The 16,833-nt window shown below is 49.0% G+C and overlaps 1 protein-coding gene across 3 annotated transcripts; it reads left to right on the forward strand.

Moving 5' to 3' along the window:
- Positions 1-455: 455 nt before the first annotated feature.
- Positions 456-16,064, forward strand: LOC134040593 (tax1-binding protein 1 homolog A-like). Of its 3 annotated transcripts, XM_062486554.1 has the most exons (19): positions 457-639; positions 1,208-1,427; positions 4,196-4,298; positions 5,244-5,434; positions 5,981-6,127; positions 8,158-8,306; positions 8,489-8,579; positions 8,682-8,867; positions 9,028-9,291; positions 9,471-9,641; positions 9,727-9,787; positions 9,872-10,263; positions 10,348-10,377; positions 10,408-10,563; positions 11,375-11,461; positions 13,098-13,278; positions 13,851-14,032; positions 14,732-14,814; positions 14,944-16,064. In XM_062486554.1, exons 2-19 carry the CDS (start codon positions 1,236-1,238, stop codon positions 15,152-15,154), a joined length of 2,877 nt encoding a protein of 958 aa, XP_062342538.1. In that variant the 5' UTR covers positions 457-639; positions 1,208-1,235; the 3' UTR covers positions 15,155-16,064. The 3 variants fall into 3 exon arrangements, 2 of the variants coding, with proteins under 2 accessions (XP_062342537.1, XP_062342538.1); XM_062486553.1 differs by having other exon boundaries at positions 456-639; positions 9,872-10,377; XR_009932894.1 differs by lacking the exon at positions 14,944-16,064 and adding an exon at positions 14,511-14,623 and having other exon boundaries at positions 458-639; positions 9,872-10,377; positions 14,732-14,809.
- The last annotated feature ends 769 nt before the right edge of the window (positions 16,065-16,833 follow it).

The following is a 16,833-nucleotide window of genomic DNA, read 5'->3' on the forward strand; positions in this document are numbered from 1 at the left end:
TGCAGCTAATAAACTCATGTGCTCAGTCTTTTGCTTCCACTGATCAGAATAACTATACAACGTTATTTAGTGAGTCAACAGTGTTAAATTGCATAGAGATGATAAAAGTAAACTATTGAAAAAACACAAGTTTACAGAAGAAGGAAGCTAGCCCTCAGAGTTATTGTATTGTTATGTAGGCTACTGTAAATTTTAGACTAATGAATAAATGTTCACTTAAAGAATAATCAGGCATGAATTTGGTCCACCCAGCAAGCCAAGCCGGAACAATGTGTGTGTGTTTGTGTGTGTGTATGCGTGTGTTAGAGCTATATGAGGGTGGGGAATTCTAAATACCTCTGCCAGTAAATGTGGCTTATAATAATAATAATAATAATGTATTCTACTGGAGGGGGGGTGACCAAGGTGTCAAACTCTGGGGGCTTTTGACTGGCATACGTCCGCTTTCGGTTTTCCTCAGCACCAGAAGCACCCCGGAAATGACAGCATACTTCTTCTTTCAGGAAGAGCATCTTCACTGACTCAGTACGTCGTTGACAACAACAGGGACCGAACTCAATAATTACAACGGCTGTCTGTCAGCTACATTTTGGTTATACAAATTACCATTGTAGCTGTCCGGGATTCATACGTTCACGGGTATGGTATATATATATATAGGCATAATCTATTTCTAGAAGTGATTGTCGCCTACCGCTTACTTAGCTGTAGTGCCATGGCCTGCTTGCATGCTAACGAGCAGACAGCTACTAGCTAGCTCTAGCTACTTTGAAGATAACCACAAAACAGATTAGGCTATACCAGCGAGCCTTCCCTAGCTAGTCATACCTAGTTAGCTGTTACCTTGATATACCTTGATACCATGTGTTATGAAATTGACAGAGATTTAGCGTCATTGAAAATTGCAGTACCTCGATCAAGCGTTGAAAATAAATCATATCACTGACTTATTTTCCCTTCCATTCCCTTAATTGATCACATTTGACACGTGTCAATGGGGTTGCTAGGTTATTTAATGCAACTGGTGCCTGCTGGGAACGACAACCTGTTAGATATTGTCTATAATCCCAATGGATTAGATGCATTGACGTGAGCAAGGAATTGTACAGCAATGCAGAGTGATGTGTGTGTGTCAGCAGACTAGTCGTGTGTGTCTGAAAATGATGGCTAGAATATTTTGCTCAATGTGTTCTTTCTTTCTGTGCAGGTCAGACAAATGAAGTGAACGACAGGATATGATGTCATCATTCCAAGTGGTGGGTTCGTCCCCCAATAGCAGTGTTGGCGTGATGGAAACATCTAATTTCGCTCACGTCATCTTTCAGAACGTGGGGAAGAGCTTCCTGCCCCAGGCTCCGCTGGAATGTTGCTATACCCTGACACCCTACCTCGCCCCCAATCCCAAAGATTGGGTGGGCATCTTTAAGGTGTGGACACTTACTTGCTCATACAAAACAACCTCTTATTTTAAGTGTTGGTGCTACACACAATTTCATATATGCATTTTCTTCAACACACACTCACATACAAAACACACTCACATACAACACACACTCGCATACAACACACACTCACATACAACACACACTCACATACAACACACACTCACATACAACACACACTCGCATACAACACACACATGCATACAACACACACATGCATACACAACACCCATGCCTCTTGTTTCCACCGTTCTCGTCATATATCTGATCATACTTATTTTTCTGAAAGTGCCCACCGAAGGAACAGTTGCTCCCATTTTGATGTGGTTGTCTCTGGGGCAGGGAAGGGGATATAGGGGCGGATGCAGCAACTGGGTGGGTAATCGTGGGGCGCACTTAATTAGCTACTTTGATACTTGTTCATTAATATCTCTGTTCTGTTCTACCCTTCTTACCCTGTTTCCTCTTGTTTCCTCTCCACTCCTCTCTTACTTTTCATCTATCCTTGAGCTCTCCCTCATCCCTCTCTTTTATCAGGGCCATCAAATCTCACAGTTAATTAACAGGAAATGTGAATGAGGGAACTTAATGTCTCGTAAAGACGAAAAGCAAACATTTTTATCATCATTTAAGAACTCACTTCAAATCCACCAGCTCTATTAAAAAGGAATACAGATGCAGGGTTTATTTGGAAAATGTCGATTGGAAAATATAAATGGTTAATCCACACCAATAAAATCTGTTTGATGTCTAGCTTTATGTAAGGGTGAGAAGAGATCTGCTCTTCAGTGTGTGTGTGCGGGTGTGTGTGTTCGTGTGTGTGTGTGTGTTTGTGTGTGTGTATGTATGAAAGAAATGGGAAAAAGCAGGAGAGAGTGGAAAGATTTTTCCACTCATTTCCTCTGTTGGAGGTGGTGGGCTCTCCCTTAATTCTTGAGGGTATTAGTCAGAACTTAAAACAAAGCTGGAGTGCTGTATGTGACAACTAGGACTCGGCCTCTGACATAATAGGTTGTACACAGACACCCCCTAGTGGTCCAACACTGTCAGGGCATTTGTCATAAAAAGAATTACAAAACCGTAACAGATTTTCTTTCTCCTTCCAAGAAAAAAGAATGCTGTCATTTAGTCTCTTTTGGCACCCCCTCATCGATACAGCGTTGTTTTATATATAATTTGTGCATTTGTCAGTACGTTCTGTAACAGACACACCCTCGAACAAGCCCTGAAGGAAACAGTTGGTTGTGGCATGTTTGTTGGGTCTTCTTGGAGAAACCCGCTCGCTAACTATGTAATTAACATGTCATCACTCATTCCTCTGAAGAGTGATTGATTGAATCTGTGTCTGTGATTATTTGATCACATTTACATTCATGCCAAGTTTCAGCATTGCAACTGTACAAAACCGAACTTCAGTCAGACTCACTCTACCCCTTTGGTAATTTGTACATTTCTATCCGCACACACACACAGGCATACATAGGCCTTGTCTGTTGGGTGAAATACAAACGACTGTCCCTTGGAATGTAGACTGAGAAGACACCCACCATTTGGATATAATGTTCACGATACTAACCATCATCATTATTTCGGCCTGTGGTTATAATTAGGAATAAATAATACATGTTATTTGTAATGCCCCTTTCTTGCACTCACATCTTTACAGTACAATTATAATTAGTCATAAAACATAATTACTTAACTTAATTTGTACATTTCTATCTACACACACAGGCATACATAGGCCTTGTCATAAAACATAATTAGTTAATAAGTGTATTACACTTAGATGCCTAATACTGCTAGACAGTCTGATTATTCCTATTGTTATTATACTGCTGTGGTCCAACGCTTTTTATTCTTCTAAGGTTGTTAGACGAAGTTAACTCCTTTAGCCGATGCTGCTGTGAGTGGTTTTGTGTTGGTTAGTGTGTGTGTGTGTGTGTTTGTGTGCAGGCAAGAGAGATGAAGAGAGCGTGTGATTGTGTGTGACAGTTTTATGGCGTACGGTCGGAGTTATAATGTTCTGTCTTTCCTTTCATCATCTGTCACCTAACAACACATGAAATTGATATGATTACTTCTCCCCCGCCATTTTGTGTAAAATTGTCACCTTTTTTTGCCTGTTTCTTTTTTTCCCATGTGGACTGTTTCCCTGAAGGCAACACCCACAAACATACAACGTCTGACACACATGTAGTGCCGAGACACAAACTGACACATACGTCAACACGCAGACCACACAGAGCACTGGTGCCCCAGAGGACAAGGAGGGGAAGGTGTTGAGGAGAAACGGGTTTCAATCATGGCAATGATACGATAATACCATCGTTGTACATTTATAGAAAGTGCGTCTTCTATGTCACAGTATGGTTGTGCAATTTCAAACAAGCGTACTTTATATACAGTATATTTTCAGAACTGTTATCTTAACCCTTGTGTTATCTTCGGGTCATTCTGACCCATCAGCCGTGTGACCCACCGTCGTATTGCGACAAATTTACCTCATACAAAAACAAAGTGAAGCATTTTCTTTTAACCGTTGGGCTGTCTCAGACCCCCCACATGGCAAAGGTTAAAATAAAATTATTTTTATTAGTTTTTGTATTGGGTAAAACTGGGTAAACACAATGATGGTTCGTTATGAACCTTTGGGTCATGTGACCCGAAGGCAGCACAAGGGTTAATTGTAAGCTATACTGTGTGTGTGTGTGCGTGTGTGTGTGCGCACGTGCGTGTGTGTTGCTTTCCAGGTGGGTTGGAGCACAGCCAGGGACTACTACACCTTCCTCTGGTCTCCCATGCCAGAGGACTATGAACCTGGTAGCACCGTACACAGGACCGTGGTGTTCCAAGGTAGTCTCTGTTCTCACGCACACACACACACACACACTAGCACTGGCTTGTACTGGCATACTGTGTTCAAACATATAAAAATAGACAACCATTATATGTGCACTCACCCACACACATATACAGTAGACTTGCAGTGTTTATATACAGACACAGAGAACAACCATGTACAGGACCAGGGGATTTCAAGGTAACTTCTCCATTTTACGGTGCGTATAAAAACCAGGCCTGGTATTTTATTAAAGGAACACGACCACAACCACGGCCAGAGCCCCGAACACCTCTCTGACTCTGAGAGGAAACCACACGACATACACACACACAACACACACACACCAACATCTGTGGACAGGTTTTACTGTGTCTGAAATGGTCAGATATTACACAGTTTAAGTACGAGAGCACTCTGCGGTGTGTCTGTAAAACTGCCTGTCTGCTGGATATATTGTGTTGTGACTGCTAGCGCTGGTCCAGGCCCACTGCTCGCTACTCTGAAATACAAAGGAAGTGTCAAAATAATCAGTCACATAATCGCTAGACTTATCTTTAAGATGTGCATGTGGGTAGTTCCGTTCATACCCATTCTGTGACCCAATATCATGCCGTGTGGTAAATACTCCAACTCAAATCCATGATGTGTTAAGTTCTCACACAATATGTTCGTTGGTGTTTTCTCACCTCTACACACTCTCGCAGGCCCGGGGGGGACATGGGGGACACGACCCCCCCCATCCTGGGGAAAATATGATTTGTCCCCCCAATAAATCACTGTAAACATAAGGACATTTCAATAATATTAATAATATACATTTAACATATTACAATGTAGGCTATGTGTTACAGCAGTCATTTTGGTGTCCCCCTCAGGAATAGCTTTTGAGAAAATGTCATATAATTGAAATTTCCCCCCCCCCCAAAATTGATAGCAGATTTTCGCCACTCTCGCAGGCTACTATGTTCCCAAGAGTGATGGGGAGTTCTACCAGTTCTGCTACGTCACCCACACGGGGGACATCCGAGGCGCCAGCACGCCCTTCCTGTTCCGCACGGCCACGCCCACCGAGGAGCTGCTCACCGTCACCGAGGACGACAGCAACTCCGACATCCTGGTCGTCACCACCAAGAGCGGCCTGCTGGAGGTAGTCTGAGCCTGTGGAGACCGGCTCTCTCTCACACACACACACGCACACAGATGCACCCTCGCACACACAGACACACACACACACCCACAGACACACGAGCACACACACACAGACAGATGCACTCTCACACACAAACACAATCACGCACCCTAAAACACACATGCACATACACACATATTGAGACACTATAATCAGATGCAGTCCGATTGTGAAACACAGTACTGTGCAAAAGTCGTACACGGTTATTTTTTGGAAGCAAAAATGCTTTAAATAATTAAATGAAAAGACAACAAAAACCTTCTCTACATTGCACTTTTATACTGCCGCACAATAAAAGATTTCTATTTTATTTGAGACAATACATGCTTAAAGAAGACTTTTGTATGAGTACTCTACATTCCCTCCTCTCGTCCCTCCTCCCCCCCCCTCCTCTCCTCCCTCCTCCCCCCCCTCCCCCCTCCTCCCCCTCCATCCTCCCCCCCCTCCCTCCTCCCCCCTCTCCTCCCTCCTCCCCCCCCCCCCCCCCCCCCCTGGCGCGGGCAGGAGGCACAGCAGGAGCGGCGGGAGCTGCTGAAGGCCATGCACCTCCTGCAGGAGGAGAAGAAGCTGCTGCTGGAGGAGCAGAGGCGTCTGGCCAGGGAGAGGGAGCTGGAGAGGGAGACATGCAGCCTCCTGCGCACCCACAACCAGGTGAGGACTGTGTGTGTGTGTTTGTGCATGGGTGTGTGTGTGTGTGTGTAGATAGTCTGTATTTGATCCTGTGCTTGTTCCTCACCATTGCTCACAGGTTCCAACATCAAAGGTTTGACTTTTATGAATGATCTGTGTCCATGTTTGAGAGCACAAAGACCTCGGTCTGCGTGTGTGTGTGTGTGTGTGGGTCTGTTTGCTCCAACTTTCTGTCCCCTTTAAACAACTTGACTCAGTGGGCCAGAACGTGATCGGCACCCAGTCTCTAGTCTGGGGCATCTGGCGTCAGGACGATGCCATCTCAACCGCAGAGTGAACAAACATGACGTCAAGCCCGCACACACGCACTCCCTAAAACCACCCCTTGTTTTAACTCCACTCAATCTCTCTCACACAGTCAGTATTCAAGCCTCCGCACACATTCTACACACACACACACACACACACACACACACTCGCTCTCATTATGCCACCCGCTTGCAACTTTTAGAATGTGTGTGGAATTAGACGAGAGAGTCCGCAAAACCGCCTGACTGAAAAACAGGAGCCCAGCCCAGCTCCAGGGACAAACATGTCTCAGTCTCGCCATTCCTAGGGCACTGCCTCCATCCCCCCCCCCCTCTCTCTCTCTCTCTCTCTCTCTCTCTCTCTCTCTCTCTCTCTCTCTCTCTCTCTCTCTCTCTCTCTCTCTCTCTCTCTCTCTCTCTCTCTCCCCCTGTTCACTGTAGGCTTACTCATCCTCTCGTTCTATCTTTCTTCCTCCATTCGTCTCTTTTGACTCACATATTCCATCTCTTTGGAATACGTGCACCTCAGGGGTAAACGTTCAGACGAAGGCATGTCTTCCACAGAGAGCTACATGTGTAGCGTTCCCACAAGGAGTTAACCTACTGAGACTCTGAGAGATGGGAAGGGGGGGAGAGGGAGGGAGGGGAGGGGAGGTAGCCAGGAATGCCTCACCAGAGGATGGATGTTGAATCTAGTCTCACAGTGCCCTCTAGTGGGTGTATCTGGTCCTGGTTTGCTAGGTTTCAGACTGCTTTGGGTGAGTCCTTTGCTCTTTACAAAGGACAGAATTGCCATAAATTACATCCTCCCAAAGACTATTATCAATGTGTCGCTTCTCATTCACCAGCTCTTAGCTTTCTAGATATATGGTGTATGTATGTGGCGTGTGTGTGTGTATGTTTCTAAGTGATACCAGCATTCATATGTATGGTTTGTCCCTGTCAGGCCCTTGCTTATGTTCCACGGATGAAAATATCCTTTTACTTCAACATGAAAACATAAGTACATATTTTGCGGCTGCTAATTTTACGACTACATGTTTTATAAGGTCTTTATGCGCTGCTAAAGTGCTTCCCAAACGCCAGCAGTAAAATCCTGAGTCATCGAGAGAGCCAAGCCCATAGGGAGCAGGAGAGTGTGTGTGTGTGTGTGTGTGTGTGTGTTAGTGAAAAGTGCATCTGGATGTCTTTTTGATATACTGTACATGTTGGATTTATTTTCTTTGATGGGTGTTCTGTGTGTCTAACATGTCCTTGACACTGTGTGTTTGCTGAGTGTTTGAAGTGTGTGCATGTGTGTGCGTTTGACGTGTGTGTGTGTGTTGGACGTGTGTGTGTGAGGTGAATAATAGTGGGGAGCTAGTAGGCGTGCTGCTTTGTCAAACGAGATGTTCGCTCTGGGTGATTTAATGTTCTCCGAAGCAGAACGTGCGCAAGTTCTAACAGGGACCAACGCTGAGGACAGGAACATGTCTCATATGTTGGACGGCTTCCAATCATTCCCTCTGGGAATCCATACTCGCAGTTCAGGAAACGATGACCTGTTCACATTCACAGTTGATGTTCTACCAGCAGTAACAAAAAAAGACGACCGAAACACTGGGAACTTTTCAAAGTCTCTTTTGCGTCCGACGACGTGATTGGCTCCGGTGCTGCACCCGCCTCCGAAATGGGCTGCGGCGCTGTGACAGCCCCTCCGATTGGCCGCAGTGACCGACAGCGCCTCCCTGTGGCTGTGTGCAGGAGCTGCTGCGCTCCTCCCAGGGCCTGTCTGAGGAGCGGGAGGACGTGAGGAGGAGGCTGCAGGCGGCCACGGAGCGCGTGCGCCAGCTGGAGGAAGACCTGCTGGGCGTCACCCAGAGAGGCCTGCAGAAGGAGACCGAGCTGGACTGGTACAACCGCCTCCGCCATCGGAACACACACACACACTGAGAGGAGCGTCGTACAAGGCTAGTGTACCCACTCCGACGCTGTCTAGGTCGTTGTCTCTGCGTTGTAGAGGATGACCATTCAGGAGCATCCCCTACTTAGTTCGTAGGGCCGTGTGGTCTGACCGCGGTCGCCTGTTCTGCAGCATCAGGGATCGTCTGAAGAAGCTGCTGGTGGAGAGGGACAGCCTGGAGAGCCAGCTGAAGAACGAGAAGGACGAGAGAGATCTCTACAAGGTGAGAGAGGCTCGCTGCAGGTGACTGGGGATTCCTAGTTCTGGTAGTGTGTATGTATGTGTGTGTGTGTGTATTTATGTGTGTGTGTGTGTGTGTGTGCAGGCCCACCTGCGCAGCACGGAGCAGGAGAACACCAAGCTGAGTGCAGAGCTGCAGATGCTGAAGGCGGTGGAGCTGAACAGGGAGGTGACCATCGCTCAGTTCCAGGAGGAGCTGGACCGCCTCCGGTCCTGCGTGGCCCAGAGAGACAGCCTGGAGAAGGAGCTCAGCACACACACTGCGGACCAGGTACACACACACACACGCGCGCACAGGGACATGGTGTGTGTGGATGGGATTGAGTAAAAAGTTTGAAACAGGCACACTTGGAAGATTTTGTGTGGGTGATAGGTTAATTAGAGGTTGGTGAAACTTCAGAATGGGGTTCAAGTAGGTGTGTGTGTGTAAGTGTGCGCGGCAGGCCGAGGTGGCGCGCCTGCGCGAGCTGCTGCGTCAGGCCGAGGAGCAGCTGCAGGCGTCCCGCCAGCAGGCGGCCATGTTGGCGCTGGAGCTGCGCGACTCCACCAGCGCCCGCGACCGCACCATGACGGAGCTGTACCGCGCCCGCCTGGAGGCCGACGCCCTGCGCGCCAGCCTGGTCGACGCCCAGGCCGAGTGCCAGCGCATGGAGACTCAGCTGGACCGCATGAGGAGCGCCGCCCAGCAGGAAGTGGTGAGGGAGGGAGGGAGGAAGTGACACCTCCGAACCAGGAAGTGGACTTGTTTGGCTCTCCGTGCCGAGTCCTGACGGGATCGGTCCACACGGTGTGCTTTGGTGGAACTTACTCGACCGCTCTGTCTTTCTCCTCCCTCCCTCCCTCCCTCCCCGCCTGCCCCCCCCCCCCCCCCCAGGGCGTGGGCACCTCGTCAGAGGGCGTGGTGTCGGAGGCGGAGGCCGAGCTCCAGCGGGAGGTGGAGGAGTTGAAGCTCCGCCTCCACATGGCGGCCGAGCACTACAAGGAGAAGTACCGGGAGTGTCAGAGGCTGCGCCGGCAGGTGGCCAAGCTCGGCGAGGCTCAGGGGGTGAGGGTCCTCGCACACGCACGCACGCACACACACACACACACACGTTAACACTACTCAACTGGTGTTTGTGGCCTGTTCGCAGGAGTCCAAAAGAAATCCTGGGGCTTTGACACTTACTCCCAGTCCGGAGTCACCTACAAGAGGTACACACACACACACACACTACACACTGTGTCTACACACGTCATGTATGTGTGATGTAAGCTGTACCCTGTATGTGCTCGCAGGGAGCCTGGCTGTTGCTGTGCTCCAGGGAATGACTGAGAAGACCTGTGCTCCTGAACCCGACACGGAAGAGGCGCTCACACACACCGACACACTCTCCAACACACACACAGAGGAGGAGGATAGACAGGGCGCCGGGGTTGGAGAGGGGGAGAGTAAGGGGCGGGGAGGAGAGGAGGTGGGAAGAGACGTAGGTGCAGGAGAGGCGAGGGGGAAAGAAGGGAACTTGGAGAAGGAAGAGAGGCATGAAGGGAGCGTGGGAGAGGAGAGCTGGAGGATGGGGAGTTGGGTGGAGGTGGAGAACGAGAGCAAGAGCGCGGAGGAGAACGACGAAGGAAGGGGCGTGGTGGAGGATGAGGATGGGAGGAGCGTGGAGGATGAGGAGGGGAGGAGCGTGGAGGATGAGGACGGGAGGAGCGTGGAGGATGAGGACGGGAGGAGCGTGGTGGAGGTGGAGGATGGGAGGAGCGTGGAGGAGGTGGAGATGATGGGGAGGAGCGTGGAGGAGGTGGAGATGATGGGTAGGAGCGTGGAGGAGGTGAAGATGATGGGGAGGAGCGTGGAGGAGGTGGAGAAAGAACAGACCCGCTCGGTGGAGGAGGAGCTGGCGAGCATGGAGGAGAAGTGGAGGGAGCAGTGTGCCATCAACGAGACCCTCAAGCAACGCCTGGCCAATGAGGAGGAGCGCTTCAGAGTGAGTCGAGGGAAGCGTGTGTACATACACACACACACTCTCTCACACACACACACATGCACGCAACACGGGAACATAGACACTCCCTATTGTATTCCTCTGCCAAGCAGAGAGGTAGTGTCCAGGTCGAAGCATGTCCAAGCATCCTTAATCCTACAAACAGCGTGTGTGTTTTTGTGTGTGTGTGTGCGGGCTGGCTGGCTGGCTGGCGGGCATACAACTGACTTCTGAATAGATGCCTGCCTACTTGCACAAGCGTGTGTGTGTGTGTTTGATCTCAGTGAGTGAGTGTGTGTTTATCCCTGCTGTAAATAAGGCTCTCTCTCCTTTGATAGCGTCTTCAGTCAGAGATAAATACTGGGACTGTGAGCTCCCTAATGGTCCTGGGGCAGACAGAGAGCTCCTTAGGCTGCCAGCCACACAGGGCCATGCTTTATGGCTGTTTACGCTGCAGACCCTGGGAAGCAGGGAGACAGGGAGGAGAGAAATGAGAGAGAGAAGTGTACGATTGCAGACCCCTTTTCACCTGAACTTAACCCTCATGCCATGTCGTAATTCAGTTTCCCCCGAAAGTAAGAGTGGGGGGGGGGCAGACAGACTGATGGACAAGAAGGGCAGGGCAGGCGGGGAGAGGGGGAGACAGATAGGTCGAGAGGGAGCAAGAGGGGGAGAGACACTCCTTTTGATAGTCTGCAGTGAGAGCAAAACAGCAGGCTAGGACAGAGCAGGCGTGAGAGAGCCGTGTGTGTGTGTGTGTGTGAGTGTGTGTGTGTGTGAGTCCTGCCTGTGACGTCTCGTCTCCCTGCTGCAGATCCACATGGCCGAGCGGGCCGGCGAGGTGACAGAGCTCAAGCACAAGCTGGCTCAGGCCCTCAGAGACAAGGAGAAACTCCAGGAGGTAGGACTGCCCACACTCTGTCCCACCATCTCACCTGGGGCAGGAACATTCATATAGCTGTTATAACATCACACCTGGTATAGGAACACTCATATAGCTGTTATAACATCACACCTGGTATAGGAACACTCATATAGCTGTTATAACATCACACCTGGTATAGGAACACTCATATAGCTGGTTTAACATCACACCTGGTATAGGAACATTCATATAGCTGGTTTAACATCACACCTGGTATAGGAACATTCATATAGCTGTTATAACATCACACCTGGACCTGGTATATGAACACTCATATAGCTGGTTTAACATCACACCTGGACCTGGTATAGGAACACTCATATAGCTGGTTTAACATCACACCTGGTATAGGAACATTCATATAGCTGTTATAACATCACACCTGGTATAGGAACATTCATATAGCTGTTATAACATCACACCTGGACCTGGTATAGGAACACTCATATAGCTGGTTTAACATCACACCTGGACCTGGTATAGGAACACTCATATAGCTGGTTTAACATCACACCTGGTATAGGAACATTCATATAGCTGGTTTAACATCACACCTGGTATAGGAACATTCATATAGCTGTTATAACATCACACCTGGTATAGGAACATTCATATAGCTGTTATAACATCACACCTGGTATAGGAACATTCATATATCTGGTTTAACATCACACCTGGTATAGGAACATTCATATAGCTGTTATAACATCACACCTGGACCTGGTATAGGAACACTCATATAGCTGGTTTAACATCACACCTGGACCTGGTATAGGAACACTCATATAGCTGGTTTAACATCACACCTGGACCTGGTATAGGAACATTCATATAGCTGTTATAACATCACACCTGGTATAGGAACATTCATAAAGCTGTTATAACATCACACCTGGTATAGGAACATTCATATAGCTGTTATAACATCACACCTGGTATAGGAACACTCATATAGCTGTTATAACATCACACCTGGTATAGGAACACTCATATAGCTGGTTTAACATCACAACTGCACATGAACATCCCACCCAACGACCACTTAGACGGTAGCGAAACGATCCCAAACCAGGTCTGAAACATACATAGGTGCAACATGGGAGATGTTTCACAGCGTTGAAGGATCCGATTCCTATATTTCTTTCCCTTAGTTCCTCTGAGTCTCCTGCCAGATGAAAGCTAGTGATGTTCCACACATACCTGCTCCGTAGCCCTGAGCTACTCCTCCATTATCAGGTGCAAATGCCAACCGTCGTGTCGGTTTTACCCCCGCGCCAAAATGTTAAGCTGGGATACGGCTGCACTAATGAAGTCATGAAGAGAAAAGGGCTCAGAGGAAATGGGGGGAAGAGGAAAGACAGGAAGAGAAGGAGGCGAAGGAGAGATATGTCGTTTGACACCCATTACAGTAATGAGTAGATAACTAATGCACATGGTTCAGGTGGAAACGCTTCTGCGTAGAGAGACCGCGCTTTCCGAGAACTGTGAGAGAAATGTTTCCACCGAGCGCCTCTTTTTTGGGGGGTTTGTTTGTTACGTCTTGGGGTTGACCTGACAGAGTGGTTATTTAAGGACCAATTATCTTGCACGTTGCTGTTGTTGTCGTGTCCAGGAACTGCAGCAGTGTCTGGAAAGACAGAGGGAGCGTGAGGAGGAGGGGTCAGAGGTCAAGCAGCCCGTGGTGCTACGCTACCCCCTCCCCTACCCCCAGGACCCCTCCCCTCCACCACTGGTGCCACACAGGCCTGCAGAGCTGCAGTACGGAAACCCCTACTCTGCTGACTGCACCCGAGGTACACCACCTCTCTCTCTCTCTCAACCCCCTTCAACTCTCTCTCCCTCAACCCCCTTCACCTCTCTCTCCCTCAACCCCCTTCACCTCTCTCTCCCTCAACCCCCTTCACCTCTCTCTCCCTCAACCCCCTTCACCTCTCTCTCCCTCAACCCCCTTCACCTCTCTCTCCCTCAACCCCCTTCACCTCTCTCTCCCTCAACCCCCTTCACCTCTCTCTCCCTCAACCCCCTTCACCTCTCTCTCCCTCAACCCCCTTCACCTCTCTCTCCCTAAACCCCCTTCACCTCTCTCTCTCTCAACCCCCTTCACCTCTCTCTCTCCCTCAACCCCCTTCACCTCTCTCTCACTCAACCCCCTTCACCTCTCTCTCTCTCAACCCCCTTCACCTCTCTCTCCCTAAACCCCCTTCACCTCTCTCTCTCAACCCCCTTCACCTCTCTCTCTCTCAACCCCCTTCACCTCTCTCTCCCTCAACCCCCTTCACCTCTCTCTCTCATTCATTCATGTTGTTACCCGAAGTGACACTTCTTGTTGTGTGTGTGTGTGTGTGTTGTTTGTGTCCATGTCCAGACGGAGCAGATGGCGCCCTCTCCCCTGAGCAGATGCCCCGGCCCCCCCCGGAGGCCCCTACCTGCGCCCCCCCCGCCTCGGCCCCGGGGGCCACCTGGGACAGAGGGGTGGTCTGCATCCAGCCCTCCCGCAGCATGAGCCCCCCCGACGGCCTGGAGCACCCCCCTGAGGAGCCCCGCAACGTGAGGCCACTCACACACACACGTATACACACACACACACAAGTTTAAACGCAGGGATTTGAAAGACTTGAGGCTGAAACTAGACGAACACAACGAGGAAGAACACACAGCCTGTCTAATCGCACTGTGTGGGCGGCTGGACTAGGTCTCATTTACATAAAGCTCTAATTAATGTCACCTCCTAACTCGGTGGAGAGAGACTGACGGAGGTGGAGACTGGAGGAGGCTAATTAAGGAGATCTAGGATCCATTCCCCCTCTCTAAGCCTCATCTCACCCCTGCACATGGGGATCCAAAACCCGATTGGTTACCAAGGTCAACTTCCTCTTCCTCTCTAATTAGGACAGGATGTAGTAGGAGGGCACTAGCATGCACACACATACGCGCGCGCCCTCGCACGCACACACACACATTGCTCTTTACTGGTACACTTGAATCATGACCCCCTCATCTCTGCCTCTTCTCCTCAACATTAAAGGACTATTAACCTTTGAGGGAAACCATCAGTGTCCAGACAGCCTTGAGCTTTATTGTAAAGGTGTGTGTGTGTGTGTGCGTGCGTGTCGGTGTTGTTCGCAGTTATTTAGTCAGGTAGGTACTTTATTGATCCCAAAGAGTCTGCAACGCCTGCAACATACAGCGTTGTGTGTTGTCTGCAGTCATTACAAGGTGTGTGTGTGTGTGTGTGTGCTGTTGCAGGTCGGTGACGGGGCTCAGCCAGCGTGCAATCATCAAGCTGGCCGACGCAACGAAGGAAGGAGCAGCTTCTGCTTTGACTCCAGGTAACACACACACACACACACAAACACACACGCACAGTAGGCCACTATAAAGAAGCTCTTCGCTGCACACATGCAAACACGTCCGTCCGTCCCCCCCGTTAACCCTGGACCGTGTTCCCCGTGTGACAGTGGGGCCGTGCACAAGCGCTGCCCGCTGTGCGAGGTGATCTTCCCGCCGCACTTCGAGCAGCGCAGCTTCGAGCAGCACGTGGAGAGCCACTGGAAGGTGTGTCCCGTCTGCTCCCAGCAGTTCCCCCTCGACTGCCAGCAGCAGCTCTTCGAGAGGCACGTGCTCACGCACTTCGACGGCCACGTGCTCAACTTCGACAACATCGAGTAGAGCGAGGGGGGGGGGGGGATGTTGGTTTGAGTCAAATAAACGGGTCTAAGGTGAAAGTATTGCAGTTGTTGGGATTAGTATGTTTGAGGTCTAAGACCAACTTCATTATTTCAAAACCCAGTCTAAAATCCACTTTATTTAAGACTTAGAAAGGGTCAGAGTGATTCCAGGTGGATGTAGACCAGATGGTGATGGCTCCACCGACCTCTGAACCGGGGCTAGAAGGGAGGCCAGGCTCCTGGCGGGAGCTTCTTGGTTTTTCGTCTCATGATTATGATGTCATCTTTCTGCTTCTGGAGACGCTAGCGTTATTCACCACTGCATGTGTTTAGTATCTGTGTAGGATTCACCTGTTAATACCAGTCAGTCAAGTCTGTCAGCACTTTCCAAACTTAGCTTCTTTATTTTACTGTTACAGCCACGTCTGTGGGTCACACAGGTATTAGCAGGCAGGGGACCCTGGCCACGAAAGGTCAAAGATGCTGTATTTAGTACTCTGTGGCTGGTGGGGGTTGTAGTCTTGGCTGACTTCCAAGCCATTAAACTGTATAGAGAGCCTAACTAAAAACTCTATGTTGAGCAAAGATGTCCGACTTTTTTTTAAAGGAGGGGATGAAAAGAAGGAAATAGCACTAGGTTTTAGTTTATATCTGCACTAAAGATGCTTTATTCTGAATGTAATGTATATATGAGATGTATAACTTATGGAGCAAAATGTGTGAAATACTGTCGTGACCCCACCCTCCTCTCCTCAGTGTGTTCCCTCATGTTTTAGTAATGACAGAATTATGGACCAATGATGTTTTACTTCCTGGTGTATTCTAAAGCCCTCCCCTGGAGTGTTATCCACAGTTGATTGGAGGAGAGGTATTTGAACATATATTTGCAAACTGAAAATCACTGCTATGGACCATACCATTATGTAACCACTACTCTCATCACTGCTATGGACCATACCATCACTGCTATGGACCATACCATTATGTAACCACTACTCTCATCTAGAATGTAAAAATTAGATGAACAGTCGTCTTCTTTCCCTTTGTGCAGGTCCATGTCCGTATGGCCAGAGTGTGTGTGTGTGTGTGTGTGTGTGTGTGTGTGTGTGTGTGTGTGTGTGTGTGTGTGTGGTGTGTGTGTGTGTCTTTGAGTTTCTCTTCTGTGTGAGGTACTTTATCTGTTCACCATCAGTCAGATATTTTCCTGTCATTTCAATGTGACTACACAGTGCTGTAATCAGATTTCACATTTACACTCATAATTCTAGACTGTGTGTGTTACCTCTCCAGACACTCCCTTCTATGTGAGGACGTATTTGTTGGTTTGAATGTGCACATCTAAAAAGATCTTTAGGAAATAAAGAATGCTTGTCAAATGGATCCAGTTGCCATCTTGTCCTATGATGTTCAGGGTTGACGTGTCACCTTAACGTTGAAAAGACTGAACCACCCAGGACTAAAGACTGAACCACCCAGGACTAAAGACTGAACCACCCAGGACTAAAGACTGAACCACCCAGGACTAAAGACTGAACCACCCAGGACTAAAGACTGAACCACCCAGGACTAAAGACTGAACCACCCAGGACTAAAGACTGAACCACCCAGGACTAAAGACTGAACCACCCAGGACTAAAGACTGAACCACCCAGGACTAAAGACTGAACCACCCAGGACTAA

This window comes from Osmerus eperlanus, chromosome 20 (genome assembly GCF_963692335.1).
Source record: "Osmerus eperlanus chromosome 20, fOsmEpe2.1, whole genome shotgun sequence".
NCBI lineage: Eukaryota > Metazoa > Chordata > Actinopteri > Osmeriformes > Osmeridae > Osmerus > Osmerus eperlanus.

Bases quoted from the DNA above. Each gene is read 5' to 3' on its own strand.
- LOC134040593 (XM_062486553.1), top strand. From the start codon at position 1,236: ATGATGTCATCATTCCAAGTGGTGGGTTCGTCCCCCAATAGCAGTGTT. The intron at 9,788-9,871 runs GTACACACACAC...ATGTGCTCGCAG, and splicing joins TCCGGAGTCACCTACAAGAG to GGAGCCTGGCTGTTGCTGTG. The intron at 10,564-11,374 runs GTGAGTCGAGGG...TCCCTGCTGCAG, and splicing joins ATGAGGAGGAGCGCTTCAGA to ATCCACATGGCCGAGCGGGC.